Source organism: Hevea brasiliensis, chromosome 2, assembly GCF_030052815.1.
Source record: "Hevea brasiliensis isolate MT/VB/25A 57/8 chromosome 2, ASM3005281v1, whole genome shotgun sequence".
NCBI lineage: Eukaryota > Viridiplantae > Streptophyta > Magnoliopsida > Malpighiales > Euphorbiaceae > Hevea > Hevea brasiliensis.
In genome coordinates, this window is record NC_079494.1 from 106261382 (window position 1) to 106277136 (window position 15755).

The following is a 15755-nucleotide window of genomic DNA, read 5'->3' on the forward strand; positions in this document are numbered from 1 at the left end:
ATTTTTTATGCAAAAATAATATTTAAAACTACATATTGAAGATAATGAACTATAAATTAAAAATTAGAATGACAACTTGAAATTGTAATATTAAGATAAGTAATAATTTAAGTTTTTATTTTAAAAAAATTATATATATAAATTCAACTATTAAAGAATTCATAAAATTATCAAGGATTTTGATAGATTTGGGCCACACTATCAACCCGCCCCAAACCTGGGCCTACCCAACTAGGCTAGGGTTTACGCTTTGCGCCCATAAACCAAAAACACATATATAACGATCTTGACCTCCGGAGCTCTATCATCCTTCCGTCCTCCAGAGCTTCGTCTTCTCCAATTCGTTTTTGTATGTTTCCATTGCTACGCAATAACATAGCAGAGGAAAAAACCGGAAACTAACCATCATGGTGCACGTCTCTTTTTACCGCAACTGTGAGTTACTCTGTTTTTGTTTTTTGATTTACCATACCATATCATGGTTTTGGCTGCATTTTCTGTGATCTTCTCTGCGTTGGCTGTGTTGGTTTGCTTTGTGCCTACTCTGTGTTTTCAATTGCTTCTTTTATTGATGTGGTCTGGTTATATAGTGTTCTCAGTTGCGAATAATTTTGTTTTTTGTAGCTGGTTTGTGAACTTTTTTGTTTGTCTGATTAGCAATTTCGTATTTTTATTTGATTTACTGCTCATTTAGCGGTTCTTTTTCTGCGGATCTCACTGCTTGTTCGGATGCTTCGGTTTCACAATAATTACTGAAGTCGAAGAAAAACATTGAGGGAGAAAAGAAATTAAGAAAAGGAATATTAGCTTATACTCCCAATAGCTGCCCATAGATGCAGCACAAAAAAGTTTGAGGTCATGGCTGTATAATGGGAAGTTTTGTTTATTATCACTCAAAAGTTCATACATACTTGTTTCCAAATCTAATAGGCATATGAATGCCAAAGAAAAAAAAAAGGTTTTCTAATAGGGATGCAATCATTGTAGTTTCTATGCCTTTATTGTCGGGTTGATTGTAATACTGGGTATTTCAACTCCTGTCATTTAGTTAAACAACTCTTTGTTTTTCAATAGATGGGAAAACCTTCAAGAAACCAAGACGTCCCTATGAGAAGGAGCGTTTGGATGCTGAGTTGAAGCTTGTTGGAGAGTACGGGCTCCGTTGTAAGAGAGAGCTTTGGAGAGTTCAGTATGCATTGAGCCGTATACGTAATGCAGCAAGAATGCTTCTCACCCTTGATGAGAAAAACCCACGTCGTATTTTTGAGGGTGAAGCCCTTCTGAGGAGGATGAATAGGTATGGACTTTTGGATGAGAGCCAGAACAAGCTTGATTATGTGTTGGCCCTGACTGTGGAGAACTTTCTTGAGCGCCGTCTCCAAACTCTCGTGTTCAAGTCCGGTATGGCTAAGTCAATCCATCATGCCAGAGTGCTCATCAGGCAAAGGCACATCAGGTATAAATATGCATTATACCTTCAGATAGTTTGGATTTGATATTCTTTGTTTTAGGATTGCCCTAACTTATCTTGCATGTGTTTCATGATTTTTACCTTTAATATATTTATGCTTCTTCCAGAGCACTATATATGTTTTTGCCAATCTTTTTAAAAAGGCACAAGGTTTTGCATGACATATAAGTTTTATTTTATTGTTTAAATTGCATTTTATTCTCTCTCTCTCTCTCTCTCTCTCTCTCTCTCTCTCTCTCTCTCACGCGCGCGCGCACACACACACACACACACACACACACATATGCATTGTATATAAAAGGTTGAGAGCACTTTTGAGGAGTCTGAATTAGAGCTAGAGTCTGGCTACATAGCAAGGAGTCGAGGTGATTTATGAACCTAGAATAAGGAACTAGGTTTCCTCTAGAAGTTTTAAATATCTTGTGTAGAATGCCTTTGAAGTTTTCTTGTTTCCTGAATTTTTGGTGTAAGGTGTTGTAAATAGCATTGAAGTTGATTGGATATGATGAACTTATTGTGAATATTTTTAGCATTATCTTAGCTCGATAACAACTTGATCTCAACTTTTAATTTTTAATGAGGTGGTTGTGTGTGGTGATGCATCAGCGCAAGTACTGTCTTTGAGTTGCTGCATCCATGGTGATGTTGCTTCCATGAAGTGGAGTCTTATCATTTATAATCTAATAGGCATTGAGATTGAAACTAGTTTTTCCAGAAAACACTTTTAGATGTTATTGAACAAAGTAGTCTGAAATTTTTATTTAGCTGTTTTTCAATTTTTATGATAGCAACATGTCAAAATCTACCCTTAACAAATTTTAGTTGCATTTAATCAACATTTCAAATTGTTGCTTTTCTCGACAGCAACCACAAGGATGCCAAACAGAATCTCAGTCCTTGATAACACTATCCTACTTACATATATTCATTTGTTCATTCATTTATGTTGGTGCGATGGCTCATCAGTGAGTTCAAGAAGCTTGTATTCACAATACCTTTGTTCTTGAAATACTGCTGCCTATATTTTTAGGTTGTCCCTAATGGTTGGTTGGTTCGGAATCTGGGAAGTGCCCAATCATATATTGGCTATTGGGCTTGAACAGATGGGTTCTTTATTCTCTTTGTTCTGCTTTGTCTTAGTAGTGTTCATATTGGTTCTGTTCAAGATCACAATTGATGAATTCATATCCTGGTCTGGTGGAGATGTAATTTTGCTTCACATCATTCCATGTTTGATGAATAACTTTCGTTGGCTTGACTGATCACTGATCTTTCTGTAACTTAAGTTCCGTTGGTCACATTTTTATATGCTGAAGATTCAGCATCACATCACCTTGTACTCACCAATGACCAATCTTAGTTCATATTGCATCTTGACATTTTGATCTTATGATCTGTGCACTTGAGAAATTTTTCCTTACTTTTGTTTGCTTGTCTTGGATTGTATACATTCAAGCTGATTTGATCCTACTTGCTTTTGCTTCAATTCACTTGTTAACCCTGGCTTTAATTATCACTTCTTTCAAAAAGTAATTGACGATTTGACTTTTGAGATTTACTAGTTCGATCTGCTTCATAGCTGTTTCCATGTCCATACTCATCACTGTCACCAAAATGGGCACCTCACCTCGTGGAAGCCACCTTTCTTCGCATGAATATTAATCAGTCCTTTAACTTCATGTTTTTTTTATATGGTGATGGTCTTGGAATGGTTATGGTTATTGCCTCTATTAATATTGATTTTTGGTCCTTTAGGGTTGGGAGACAAGTGGTTAATATTCCCTCATTTATGGTGAGGGTGGACTCGCAAAAGCATATTGATTTCTCACTTACAAGTCCCTTTGGTGGTGGGCGGCCTGGTAGAGTGAAGAGAAAGAATCAAAGGGCTGCTAACAAGAAGAGTTCTGGTGGCGATGGGGATGAAGAAGATGAAGAGTGAGCTTTTTTCCGTTCTGAAATAGTGATTAATGTTTCTTTTTGGAAGTATGCCTAGGAGTTTTTCATATTGATCTTTCATTTCATTTTGTCAACCTATGATGATTTTTTTGAGAATCTTTAGCAAGCAATTTCAATTCCTTTTCTGTTCTTTCTTCTTACCATGGAAGAGTTGCTTTGTTAATGTTGATGGAATACATATTTACTTGTTCAACTATGTCAAGATGGCTTGGCTAGAATTGGTCTTTTCTTCTGTTTATATGTTTGTTGGTGAATCGTATAAATTGACCCATTTACATGGAGAATTGAGTGCCCAGCTTGGGTATAGATTCCAGGTTGCTGTGCCATTGGATGCTTTATGCCTCGTTTTACAGGTCTCATGGCAAGTCATTTGTTCCTTTCCCAAACTAGTTTACTGGTGTCTTTTTTTTTTTTATTCTTCCTTCAAAGTTTTCATGAAAATTTAGCAATTTGCTCAGCTTATAGGTTATAGCTATTATTCAAGAGTTACGCGTGGTTTTAGAACTGAATAGTAATGCTTTGCACTCAAGTTTATCTAGCTAAGCCATTTACGAAGTTTGGAGGAAATTTTTGTAAGGTAGAGTTTTTAAAGTAAAGGGTACGAGAGTCACTTGTTAGGGAGTAAATTATATCCATTTACATAATAAAAATATTCAGATAATATTATATTTAATCTTACCAAAGCTATTAAATTATCAATTACTACACCTTCATTACCTTACGAATTAAAAAAATTTTATTTTAGCTCATCTTACTTTAAAAAATTTTGACTTACTTCCTTGCACTATTTCCAAATATAATATTAGGTTATCAAGTATATATTGCCCATCATTAGTGTGTTTTGCGGCAAGAACTTCAAAAAGAAATGTTTTCATGCGGTGATTCCCAATTTCATTCCACTAGACATTAGTCAAGTATTTTGTATTCGTACAGCATGTGGTTACTGAGTTAAAGTGGCTAAATTAGAGAGTTAAAGGCAACCATATTTTAGCCATCAAGCCTAATATTAGCACCTTCTACATGGGAAATTGCAGCTGCTGTGAAAGATTTGTATAAATTTAATGTTTTAAACTAGCTGTTGGGAATGAATGAACAGCGAATTCAGTGGCGGACTGGGCAGCAAAATCAGCTATAAATGGGTACTCTAACCCCAAATTGATTTTCTACTTCTCCCCCTGTTTTCAGTAAAGATGTTTCATGGATTTAAGCTGTGATCAAAACAAATTTTATGAATTGGTCCTGGCTGACTGTTTTACAGGTCTGTTTAATTAGATTGAATTAATTCTCGATTTAACTAATTTGATAGATCAAATTTCATTTTCAAAACACTCCTAATAATTCTTTCAAAACCTAACCCACCAAAATATATATATATATATATATATGCATTTATTAGTTACTGGTTTATTTGAAGGAACACTATAATGTGGGATGATATTGTAGTTGTTGGGTTGGGACCCAAATCTAAGAAATGATCATCAACTTGGATGGCAACCAAATCTCAGAAAGCATAACAGTCTCACCTTCGGTCACATCAATTTCAACCAAATTAAACAAGCAATCACTCAGAGAGTTCCCTTCTTCCCATTTCCATCTCTCATCTTTGCCTTTCATTACATCTCCTATCACATCACCCTATAACCAAGAAAAAATTGATTACGTTTTATTGATTTACTCTTTCACACCCTTAATCTTGTAACTAAAAATTAAATAATAATAATAATAATAATAATAATTTTTTCTGTTATCATCTTTTAATTAATATTGAATTATTTTTAATGTACAAATAACAAATTTTTTATAGAGCTGCTACAGTAGATGAAATCATAAATATATATCGGATTGATACTGCGTCCATCTATTTTGTAAAAAATATTTTACGAATTTTGCAACGTTTGAGGCTCTTAAAAGATGAGTAAATAAATAATATTTTTTTAATAACAAATAATTATTTTTAAAGAAAATAATTTTATTATTTTTAAAAAAAAAATTATACTTTATTAATCTTATTAAAATATAAAAATATATATATATATCTATAATATAAATACATATAATTAATTTAATATTATAATAAAATAATAAAAAATAATTTTTATATATTAATTATTTTTTATAAAATAAACGGAGCCTCTTGATAAAACTTATTAATAAGCATTAAACTTATCATTTACACCATAATTTAATAGCAGACATAATTTCGTAGATATATGCGTTTTTATTACAAAAATTTCATTGATTTTTTTTAAATAATTTATTTTCATGATAAATTTTAATTTAATGATATTAAAATTATTTTTAAAATCGTAAATTTTAAAACTTGGGTATTTTCAAAAGTCAATTATTAAAAAAAATTATTAGCATAAGCATTAAAAATTTCAAGAAATGTTTAATAATATTCAAAATGTTCGAGAGTATAGGAATTGGATTTTCCTTTTACCTTCCAATCAAAGTTGAGAAATGAAAATAGAAGAAAGGAGGCAATCTCCATCTACATGGAAGTTGAAAGCTCTGTATTCATGTGGGATTTTTTTTTTTATTGCATAATTGAAAGCCAATGGTGAATGACACATGCAAGCAAAAGATAATGTTATTGAAAGCAGAAACACGTAACTATCAAGCCAGGCAGTGTCTCAAGTTTCAAAATCGCACTGTCGTGCACGAAGCTTTGCTTCGTTATTCACCTGTTTTCGTGGTAATGCAATTCTGACATTGACTCTCTCTCTTTCCCTCAAAACGACGTCTTTGAATTGCTTGATTGCTTATCTTTCTTTGTTTTGAATTTTTAGATGTTGGGTCTCAACTGTTCCTTTCTCTTTCTCCATCGTGAATGATACCCTTCAATTCATAATTTCCAATTGGGAATTGCCTTCTCCTTCTGCAAATCCTGACTTTTCTATAACCCTTCAACAATGTCCATCAACATTCAATATTAGAAAAATGTGGGTATCAAGAAAATAGTCTCAAGATATTTTCATTTATTCTAATTCAAATATCCAACTACTATCCCAACCCATTTCTTCAAAGTCTTCCACCCAATTTTACTTTTATTATAATACAAGTCAAAATTGAAGATGTCTTCTCTTTTCTCATCTTTCACATCACATAGACTCTTTTTTTTTTTTTTTGTTATTTTTTTCTTAATTTTTTAATAAACTTTAATATTTATATTTATTTAGAATAAATCTGTACTTTATCTTCTCTGCTCAAAATGAATCTAAGGCTTTCTCTTCAATATTAGAATTCTGTTTTTCTATTTCTATGAGGTTCTATTTTCTATCGTGGCTGGTTTTTTTAAAAAAATATTTAATGACATATTTGATAATTATAAATACAACTTGAATTGTTAACTTATTTTAATTGATGAATTAAATTTTTAAGTATAAATAATAATTTTTTATTAATAAAATATAATATTATAATATATTTCTTAAAATCTTTTACGGGCCACAAACGTAATAAGTTATCAAGAAAAAGGATTGTAAGAGGTCTTTTTAATTCTCCAAAATAAAAATTAACTAATTACTATTTAAAAAATTATTCTCTTTTATTTATATCACCTGTTAACATAAATTTTTAATTCTTTATATTTATATTTCTTTCTCGTATGAGATGATTATTTTGTTCTTGCGTTATGATGCTTATTAATAAATAAAAAATAAAAACTTGCAAAGTTGGCTGGACAACCTTAATTTGACCAAAGAGACTAATGGCAAACACTAAGTAACAAAAATGTCACTGCTCATCACTTTGTCTGCCACTGAACAATAAAAGAGATGCCCATTGTGTGGTTCAAAATTCATATGCCTAAATAACTAAAGGGTACTATTTATCTTCATGGACCATTTATTTAAAGGGTGTTATTTAGTGTCTGTGTCTATTTTTATATGAAATTTTTTAACATTTATTTTATTTAAAATAATTTATTACTTTATGAATATTAAAGTTCATTAATTAATTTTTTTTTATTTTTTCTTTATTTTTATTAAATATAATAATTATTTTATAATTTTTTATAATTCACCCTATCACTTTTCTCTCTCTTCTAATTATGTGAGATAAAAGATGATTTAATTAAATTATAAAAAATTTTATTATAATTTAAATTATTTAATTATTTTATTTATTTACAAATAAGTCTTATATTTGCCCCTCAAAAAGTTAAAAGTTTTTTACTTACCACACAAATATTTTCAATTTTCTTTTTATATATTGATATTTTGTTTTTTTATGAATATATTTTATACTAGTCTTTTAAAATTTTAAAAAAAGTATTACCTCTTTTTTTTTAATATTCTTTTTTATAAATATATATTTTTTACTCTATCCATAAATATTTTCTACCTTTATCTACTTAAAATTCATAAAAAGAAATTTATACGTTATTCTTTATTTTTCTTTTTCTTTTTATTTTATATAAACAAATTTTACTCTACTTATTAATACTTCGATATTAACACTTAATTAAAAAATCTTTACAATTAAATATTTACTTGTTTGGAAATTATATATTTATTCTAAATATTTTTCCACCTAATTTATGTTGTATATTCATAAGAAATTGACATGTAAATAAAGTTATTTAATTTTTTAAAAATAATTATTATTTAAAGAAATGAATTGTTTTATTTATAGATAAAATATTGACTAAATAATATTGAATTGTTTGCTTCTGCGGTACAAAGAGTGAATTGATTATTATATATATACTGCATAGGTAGACCCAACCTACTGAATTGGGATATTTATTAGTCATATCAGCTGTATTTAAAGAGTAAATTAAATAATCATTAAATTATTGTAAATTTTAGATGATTTAGAATTTAATTTTATTCATTAAGGTATTTTGAATATAAATTTTCTCTCTCTCCACTATTTAGTTTTAAAAAATCATCTTAAATGGGATGAAGTGACTAACTGATTGATACAATTGAATATTAGAAATTAAATAAGATATTTTTAATAAAGTGGAATATTGTAAAATTTATTTTATATAAGAATGTGTTTAATAATAGTTAAATTAAAATTTATATTTAAATTTATGTATAAATATTTAGGGTAATTATTATACGTGGTTACTCAATTTTTTTAATATTTTTATAAAAATTAATAAATTTTAATATAAATTTTATTAAATTTTAATTTTATTTCATAAAGGTCACTGTAAAAAAAAATTAAAAGTTTTTTGTATTAATTTATTGCTGATCTATCAATTATTTTTTTTTCAAATTAATAAAATAAGATAATTTTATTTATAAAATAATTAATGAGACTTTAAGTTAACTATAAAAACTTTAATTTATAGTTATAATAATTTTTATGAAATAAAATTAAATAATATTTAATTTTGTAAAAAAAAATAAATTTTAATAAATTTTATAAAAATATTCATTAAATTAAATGGCACAAGTAAATATTTATCCTCAATACTTATTTTAAAATTTATTAAAATTAATTTTTATATAAAATTAAATTTATATTTAATAAGCTCTTTTTTAATATTATGAAAATTAAATTACTAATTTAAATATAATTTAAAAACTAAAAAATAATTTGTGGGTGACAAAAAATTAATAAAAAATAAATGGCAAGTGAGGCTTATGATAGTGTTTCAAGAAATGTCTTGTGAAAAATGTTATAACAAAATGGATATCTATTAGGGACATATAAGTGTTGAAAGACATGTATAAAAGAACAATTATTATTATGCGCACAGTTGAATTACACTAAGGTTCAGCTGTAAGCCCTTACCTTTTTACATTAGTTTTAAATGAATTAACGAAATATATACAAAAGATTATCCCTTTGTGCATGATGTTTGCAGATGATATAGTTCTGATGGATGAGAAGCAAGAAGGAGTTAATAGAAAACTAGAGCTTTGAATAAGTAATCTAGAGTCAAAGGGCTTTAAGTTAAGTAGAACAAAGACAGAATACATGCATTGTAAATTTAGTGAAGACCGAACTGGTGATAGGGAAATAGTTAGTTTGGATGGAGCGATACTGTCCCAAAGTAATCACTTTAAATATGTTGGTTCAATCATTCAAGTAGATGGAGGATGTGAAGAGGATGTTAGTCATAGGATTAAAGCTGATGGTTAAAGTGAAGACGTACCATTAGAGTTTTATGTGATCGCAAGATTCTCAATTAGTTGAAAGGAAAATTTTACTGTACAGCCATAAGAACGGACATGTTATATGATAGTGAGTATTGAGCACTGAAATAGTCATATGTGTTAAGATAAGAGTTGCGGATATGAGAACGTTAAAGTGGATAAGTGGCAATACTAAATTAGATAAAATCCGTAATGGAAGTATTAAAGAAAAATGTAAGAGTGATACCAATTGAGGATAAGTTGATAGAAATGAGATTGAGGTGGTTTGGTCATGTGAAGCATAGGCATACAGAGACTCCAATTAAATAAGTAGAGCATATTAAGATAGAGAATAGAAATAAAGCTTCTGATAGATTTAAATTGATTTAAAGAAAAATAATATAATATGACCTAAAAATATTATATATTTATGAAAATTTAATAATAAAACTTAAAAATATTACATATTTTTTTAAATTTAATCTAAAATTATTTAAAATAAAAAAAATTTTATATAATTAATTTTAAATTTTTAAAATAATGATTTAATTGAATTGGGTTAAAGTGAAATGTTAAGCGAGCGTCTAAATTTTTTGTCTTATTTTTGATTCGACAGATTGATTGGCATCACCGTCAGGTTGTTATTGGCTGAGAATCGGAGAGGTGTTTTCAGGCACAGCTAATAATATCTCATGTCGGAAACTGCATCTGCATGTGTGGAGAGGAGCATGGCGGACAACGCATTGCCTTATCAGCATTCCACTATCACGTGGACCCAGTTTTTTCTTTTAATTAAAAAAGTTAAGGCAACCACCCTCCATTATTATTTTAGCTTTGCCTTATAAACTCAAAGTGGGTCCTTTGCCTTTGCTTCCGTACACCAATCACATCATGTCTCGAGCAATGTCACTATCACCCATTGTTAACGGGTAATTTTTACCGCTCTTCTCGGAATTTTATTCCCTTAATTTTAATTTATTTTAAAAAATTTATAAATTTTAATTTTATTTTATAAAAATCTCTTTAATATTTTATAATACTCATTAAAATAAAAAAATAAATTATTTTTTTTATTTTTTATATTTAAAAATATTAATTATTTTAATCATCATTTAAATTTATTATAAAAATATTTAATATTATTATAATTATTTATTTCTTAAAAATAATAAAAATTTATTTTTTATTAAATTTATATTTATAAATATCAGACCGTAATTTAAAAAAAATTTAATTTAAAAAAATTTTAATTTAAAAAAATTATATTTATGAATATCAGACCTTAATTTGTAAAATAAAATTAAAATTTAAAATTTTTTAATAATATATTTAAATAAGAGATAAAAGTGAAATATAAAGTAAAATTCTTGAATAATTGTAAAAATTACCGGTGGAATGGCTAATTGGTTTGGCCTTAGCGAGACTTTATCCGGAGATTATTCAGTATACATATTATATATGCACTCTATCTTTAAATATATGAATCTTATTTTTTTAAAATAAAAAAAATTAATTTTTTCCTCTTTAAAAAATATTAATGCTATAAGTGTACAGCCACGCGCCATCTCTTCGGCGACCAGCAGCCCAAATAAAAAGGGGTTTGTATATATATGGTTTAGTCCATTTGAGGCACTTCAAATTAGTGCATAAATTTTGCTTTTCATTTTAAATTAAAGCCAAATCTGTTGAAATTGGTTCATTGATGGAATAAACATGTGATTTTCCAAGTCTACGGTAGTTCAGTCAAAACTGGATCAAAATCAATTAATTTTATGAAGGACTTAAATTAATTTGAAATTGAAAAGAAAATTGATTGTGATTTATCTATCATTATATTTAAATAAAAATTGACTATTTCATTCACTTTAAATTATGAATTTAAAAAATAAAAATCTCTTTAATAATTAAATTATCTCGATTACAAATTATTTGAAATTAAAATTGTGAGAATGAAATTCTTTAATCCTATTTAAAAACACCTCTGATCACAAATGAAAATTTATTCACGACGAATCCTGATTTGAATGATTAAAAATAAACCCCATACTACATTACCGCATTTTAATGATATTTTCTATCGATAAAATAATTGTAAATTTAAAATTATTTTACCTATCATTTCAATTATATTTAAAAGGATCGTCACATAAAACTATTCATAATAAATATATTAATTAATTTTCTCAATTTTCTCTAAACATAAATCAATATATATTTTCAGCAATAGTCCATTCTTTTTTGTTTATACTATTATCCATCTCGAGTCGAAACCTCTCTCCTAAAATTATAATAGACAAATGTCACTCTCTTAATCGGTAAAAACCTTCTCTTTCTTGAGCTGAAAGTCACTCCTTAGCGATGAATAAAATTAAATAATCTCTCCATAACTCCGCCTTGATTACAATACATAATTAATGGGACTCCTAGACAGTTTGGACTCCAAATCCTATTTTGATAATAACTCCCAATTCTAGCAAGAGTTATGCATATGTTAATTTACTTCTAATGATTTTTTTTCTCTTTATGTTGTATTGAAGAACTAAACTCCAAGATTCAACATCTCGACTCGTAGAAAGGAGAGCAACATCACTAAAGAACCAATGGTGATCACATTTTCCCTCAAACTGCTTAGGCAGTCATCTATCAACTCAGATTCAAACACAAATACCGTTATCCACACGCCACCTATGTCCAAGTGCTATCACATCTTGAGTTTGAATTATGCTATGCTATAGGCGACTGGGACGAAAGCCAATCTTGGCTTCCAGAATTGTAAACCAAGGAAAATATGTCTTTCAAAACCCTTGCAGCTAGTGAATTAAGCACAACATTCTCCACACAAAATTAATTAATTAATTAATTAATATTACAAGTAATAACCCATTCAAAATTTTGAAATGTCATGAAAAGGTCAATGAAAAGTTGTGTCTGTGTACTAAAAATTCCAAATTCCAAATTCATCTAAAAATCTTGAAAATTATTTTCTTAAAATTATAACACAGTATTTAATAATTTGGATACTGGAGAATTACTGTATGGTGCATTTCATCAAATTCTCGGCGTATAACATAATAGAATTACAAAATATTATCTATTCGACTGCCATTTAGAATCTGATTAACGGTAAAATGAACAAAAAAAAAAAAAGAAATCATCAAAAAAATAAACTTTTTAATCTTTTTTTAAAGCATCAAAACTAAATAATTGATATTATAAAAATTCTATATAAGTTCTTTTTTATTTATATTTAAATTCATTGTGAATTGAGTATATATATATATATATATATATATATATATACACACATGTGTGTGTGTAGTTACCCTGAAAGTACCATTTAGAAAGTTTTTTTTTTAACATATTAATTAGAGAATTAAAAAATAATTAAAAATTAAATTTAATATTTTATTCATAATAATAGTAAAATATTAATTTTTTTAAATTATATTTTTGAATAGCATTTAAATTATATTTTCAAAGAAGGAGAAGTCTAGCTGCGTTTTCCGCACGCCGACGGCAACAGAAATTCTAGACTCGTCAAAGGAATCAGTAACCACTTCCAGAGCGCAAGTTTATGTTCAATATATTTAAAATTTTTATTTATTTATGTCAAAATTATAATACTTTTTATTTTTTAATATTTCTTTGAAAATTAAATAATAAATTTTATTTTTTTTTTCAGATATTTTAAAAAAATTTAATTCATAATAAATTAAATTAAAAAAAAAATCCAATTACTTTCACCAAATGAGGTTGATATTTTCCCGTACTTATGGGAAGGGATCCTGTTCTCCATTTTGGAGTAGCCCTTGAGCTAAGATAAACTTCTTGTCCACATCAATAACAATAAGGGGAAAAAAATAAGAAAAAAAAATTAAAAAAAAAGAATATGTAGTGATTAATATTTTTGTTTTCCACATTTTAATCTTTTTAAATTAGAAATTAGAGATGGGCCAAGGGGGAACTAAGATAATTTTCACAAAAAGGAAAAAAAAGAAGGCAAAAATGAAAACCCCGAAATAGTTTCCATTTTATATTTTCTCCCACCCACTTTTTGTTTTACTCTTTTGAACCCTTACTATTTCTTTTGTTTTTCCTTCTACGCCCCCCTAGCCCTCCGGCTAGCTACAGGAAGAGTTCAGATTGCACCAAGGCATAGTAGTTAGCGTTAGCGTCTTCGAGCTCCCACAAGCCATCGCAGAGGGAGAATCCATCTAACCCATTGAACCCATTTCCACTATTAACAAGATCTTCTGCATAGCCATCTCCAACACCACTAACAGCTTGGGTGTTTGGAATCCCAAGCTCGTCATCAGATGCTTCAAGAAGGTGCCTTATAACTCTTTCCTTATCATCTTCCTCACCCTCCTTCAAGAAGGTAGAAGAAGACGAAGATGAAGATAGGTAGCCATCTACGGTGGTTGTTACGGCGGTAGTAGGGTTTTCTTGGTCAATTGCTGTGGTTGAACAAGAAAAGGGGTCGTCAAAGGTAGAAGCAGGGGAGAGTTCTTGCTGAAGGGTAGTGATGAAAGAAGAGATATCTTGGGGTGGCTCATCTTCTTCTTCATCAAGAAGAGAGAGTATGTGGTTATATGACTTGTGGCGCTTATTAATTTCATCAACAACGACATCTTCTATTTGAGCGTCATCTCTGAGGCGCTTTGATTGTGTCTCCGCCATTAGAGAGAGAGAGTTACTAGGAAGCAGAGAAAGACAAGGTACGAGAAGCCAATGCAAAGAGAAAGGATGAGGAGAGAGAAGGGGATGGGAAGGCTTATATAGAGAGGAAGGGGAAAGTGGTGTTTCGGTCAAATGAGTTAAGAAACAAATCAATTAATATTTAATGCGGTTTTTTTTAAATTATCGTTTAGTCCTTTAATTATATTAAAATTAATGATTTTTTTTTAAACATATAATTTATTCGTCACGTTTGATTATGTTAGTTATTTAATTTTTTTTATTTTTATTAATTTAATAATTATTAAAAAATAAAAAAATCTACAAAATAGTTAATAATCCCTCTTTTTTTAGGGTAAACTCTCTTCGACTTTAAAATTTCTTGAAAGGAGAGGGGAAAAAAGAAAAAGTTAGAGCACATCGTGAGCTGGTGCAGGTTAGGATGATGACCGTTGGATGGGACGTTGGTGATTGCAAAGGGAAATGAATGGTGGATATATGAACTTGAAGGGGAAAAGCAAAGAAGTGCAGGAAAATCTTTCTCAAATAGCGAAATTTTTAAGTAAAGCCGAGGCGGGTCGTACGAGTCGCGGATCTCTTTAAAAGTATTTTCTTTTGCCTTACTTTACTGGCCTGGTCCCCCTTTCTTTCTTATAATAATATTTTAGATATGGGTTTTGAATTTAAAATTATTTTATTAAATATTTATTTTAAAATATATGTGTAAATATTTTAATTTTAATTAATTTTGTACAAAATTTAATCCGTGATGACCTTTTGACTTTTTTTAAATAGTTAGTGTGGCTAGTGGAAAGAAGAGAAACATGGGATGGGCGTGTGAAAGCATCTAACAATTAATTTAATATGGGAAAAGGTTTTAATAATTCAGCCTTAAAAAAATTTAAATATTTATCTGTTAATTTTCCACTTAATAGTGTGTGAGATCAACAAAAATAATTAAAAATTGTTTTTTAATTATTAGATTATTATTTTTAAACTTTTAATTTATTTAAGGAATTTTTAAAATAAAAAAAAGTTAAAAATAATTTTATAATAATTAAATAATAGTTAAAAATAATCAGATTAAATTAAAATAGTTAAAATTATCTATTTTAAATTGAAATCCGCTCAAAATCAGATTGCTATTCGAATGATTGAGAGAAGAGTGATTATCTTTCCTTGTTACCCTGTGTTTAGATCATAATTCGTGATAATTTCATAATATATTGTATGTTTTCTCTCCTTATATAGAAAAAATTGTTCTTGATAAGAGTAATTTTAAATTGTAAAATAATAATTTTATCACAACTTTTTAAATTATTAATTTAGCGTGATTTAAAGATTTTATATTATACTTTATCTTTGCATAATTTCTAAAATTTTAATTATATTATTTTTTAAAAATATATTTAGTGATTAATTAAAAAATAAAATATGTCTTTAATTATTGTTATTATAATATTATTTATAAATTAATATTTTATTTAAATAAATATTTTTAAATTATTTATACGTTTAAAATATTAAAAAATATATAATTATTTATATATCATATT

General features: G+C 28.0%; 2 protein-coding genes across 2 annotated transcripts; one reads left to right on the forward strand and one right to left on the reverse strand.

The window, feature by feature from the left end:
- Nucleotides 1-276: 276 nt before the first annotated feature.
- Nucleotides 277-3567, forward strand: LOC110638768 (40S ribosomal protein S9-2). The gene is made up of 3 exons (XM_021789446.2): nucleotides 277-435; nucleotides 1075-1456; nucleotides 3227-3567. The coding sequence occupies exons 1-3, from the start codon at nucleotides 408-410 to the stop codon at nucleotides 3408-3410; spliced, it is 594 nt and encodes a 197-aa protein (XP_021645138.1). The 5' UTR covers nucleotides 277-407; the 3' UTR covers nucleotides 3411-3567.
- A 9847-nt stretch (nucleotides 3568-13414) lies between these two features.
- LOC110638748 (uncharacterized) lies at nucleotides 13415-14295 on the reverse strand. Its single transcript, XM_021789420.2, has one exon. The coding sequence runs from the start codon at nucleotides 14200-14202 to the stop codon at nucleotides 13648-13650; it is 555 nt and encodes a 184-aa protein (XP_021645112.2). The 5' UTR covers nucleotides 14203-14295; the 3' UTR covers nucleotides 13415-13647.
- Between the last annotated feature and the right edge of the window lie 1460 nt (nucleotides 14296-15755).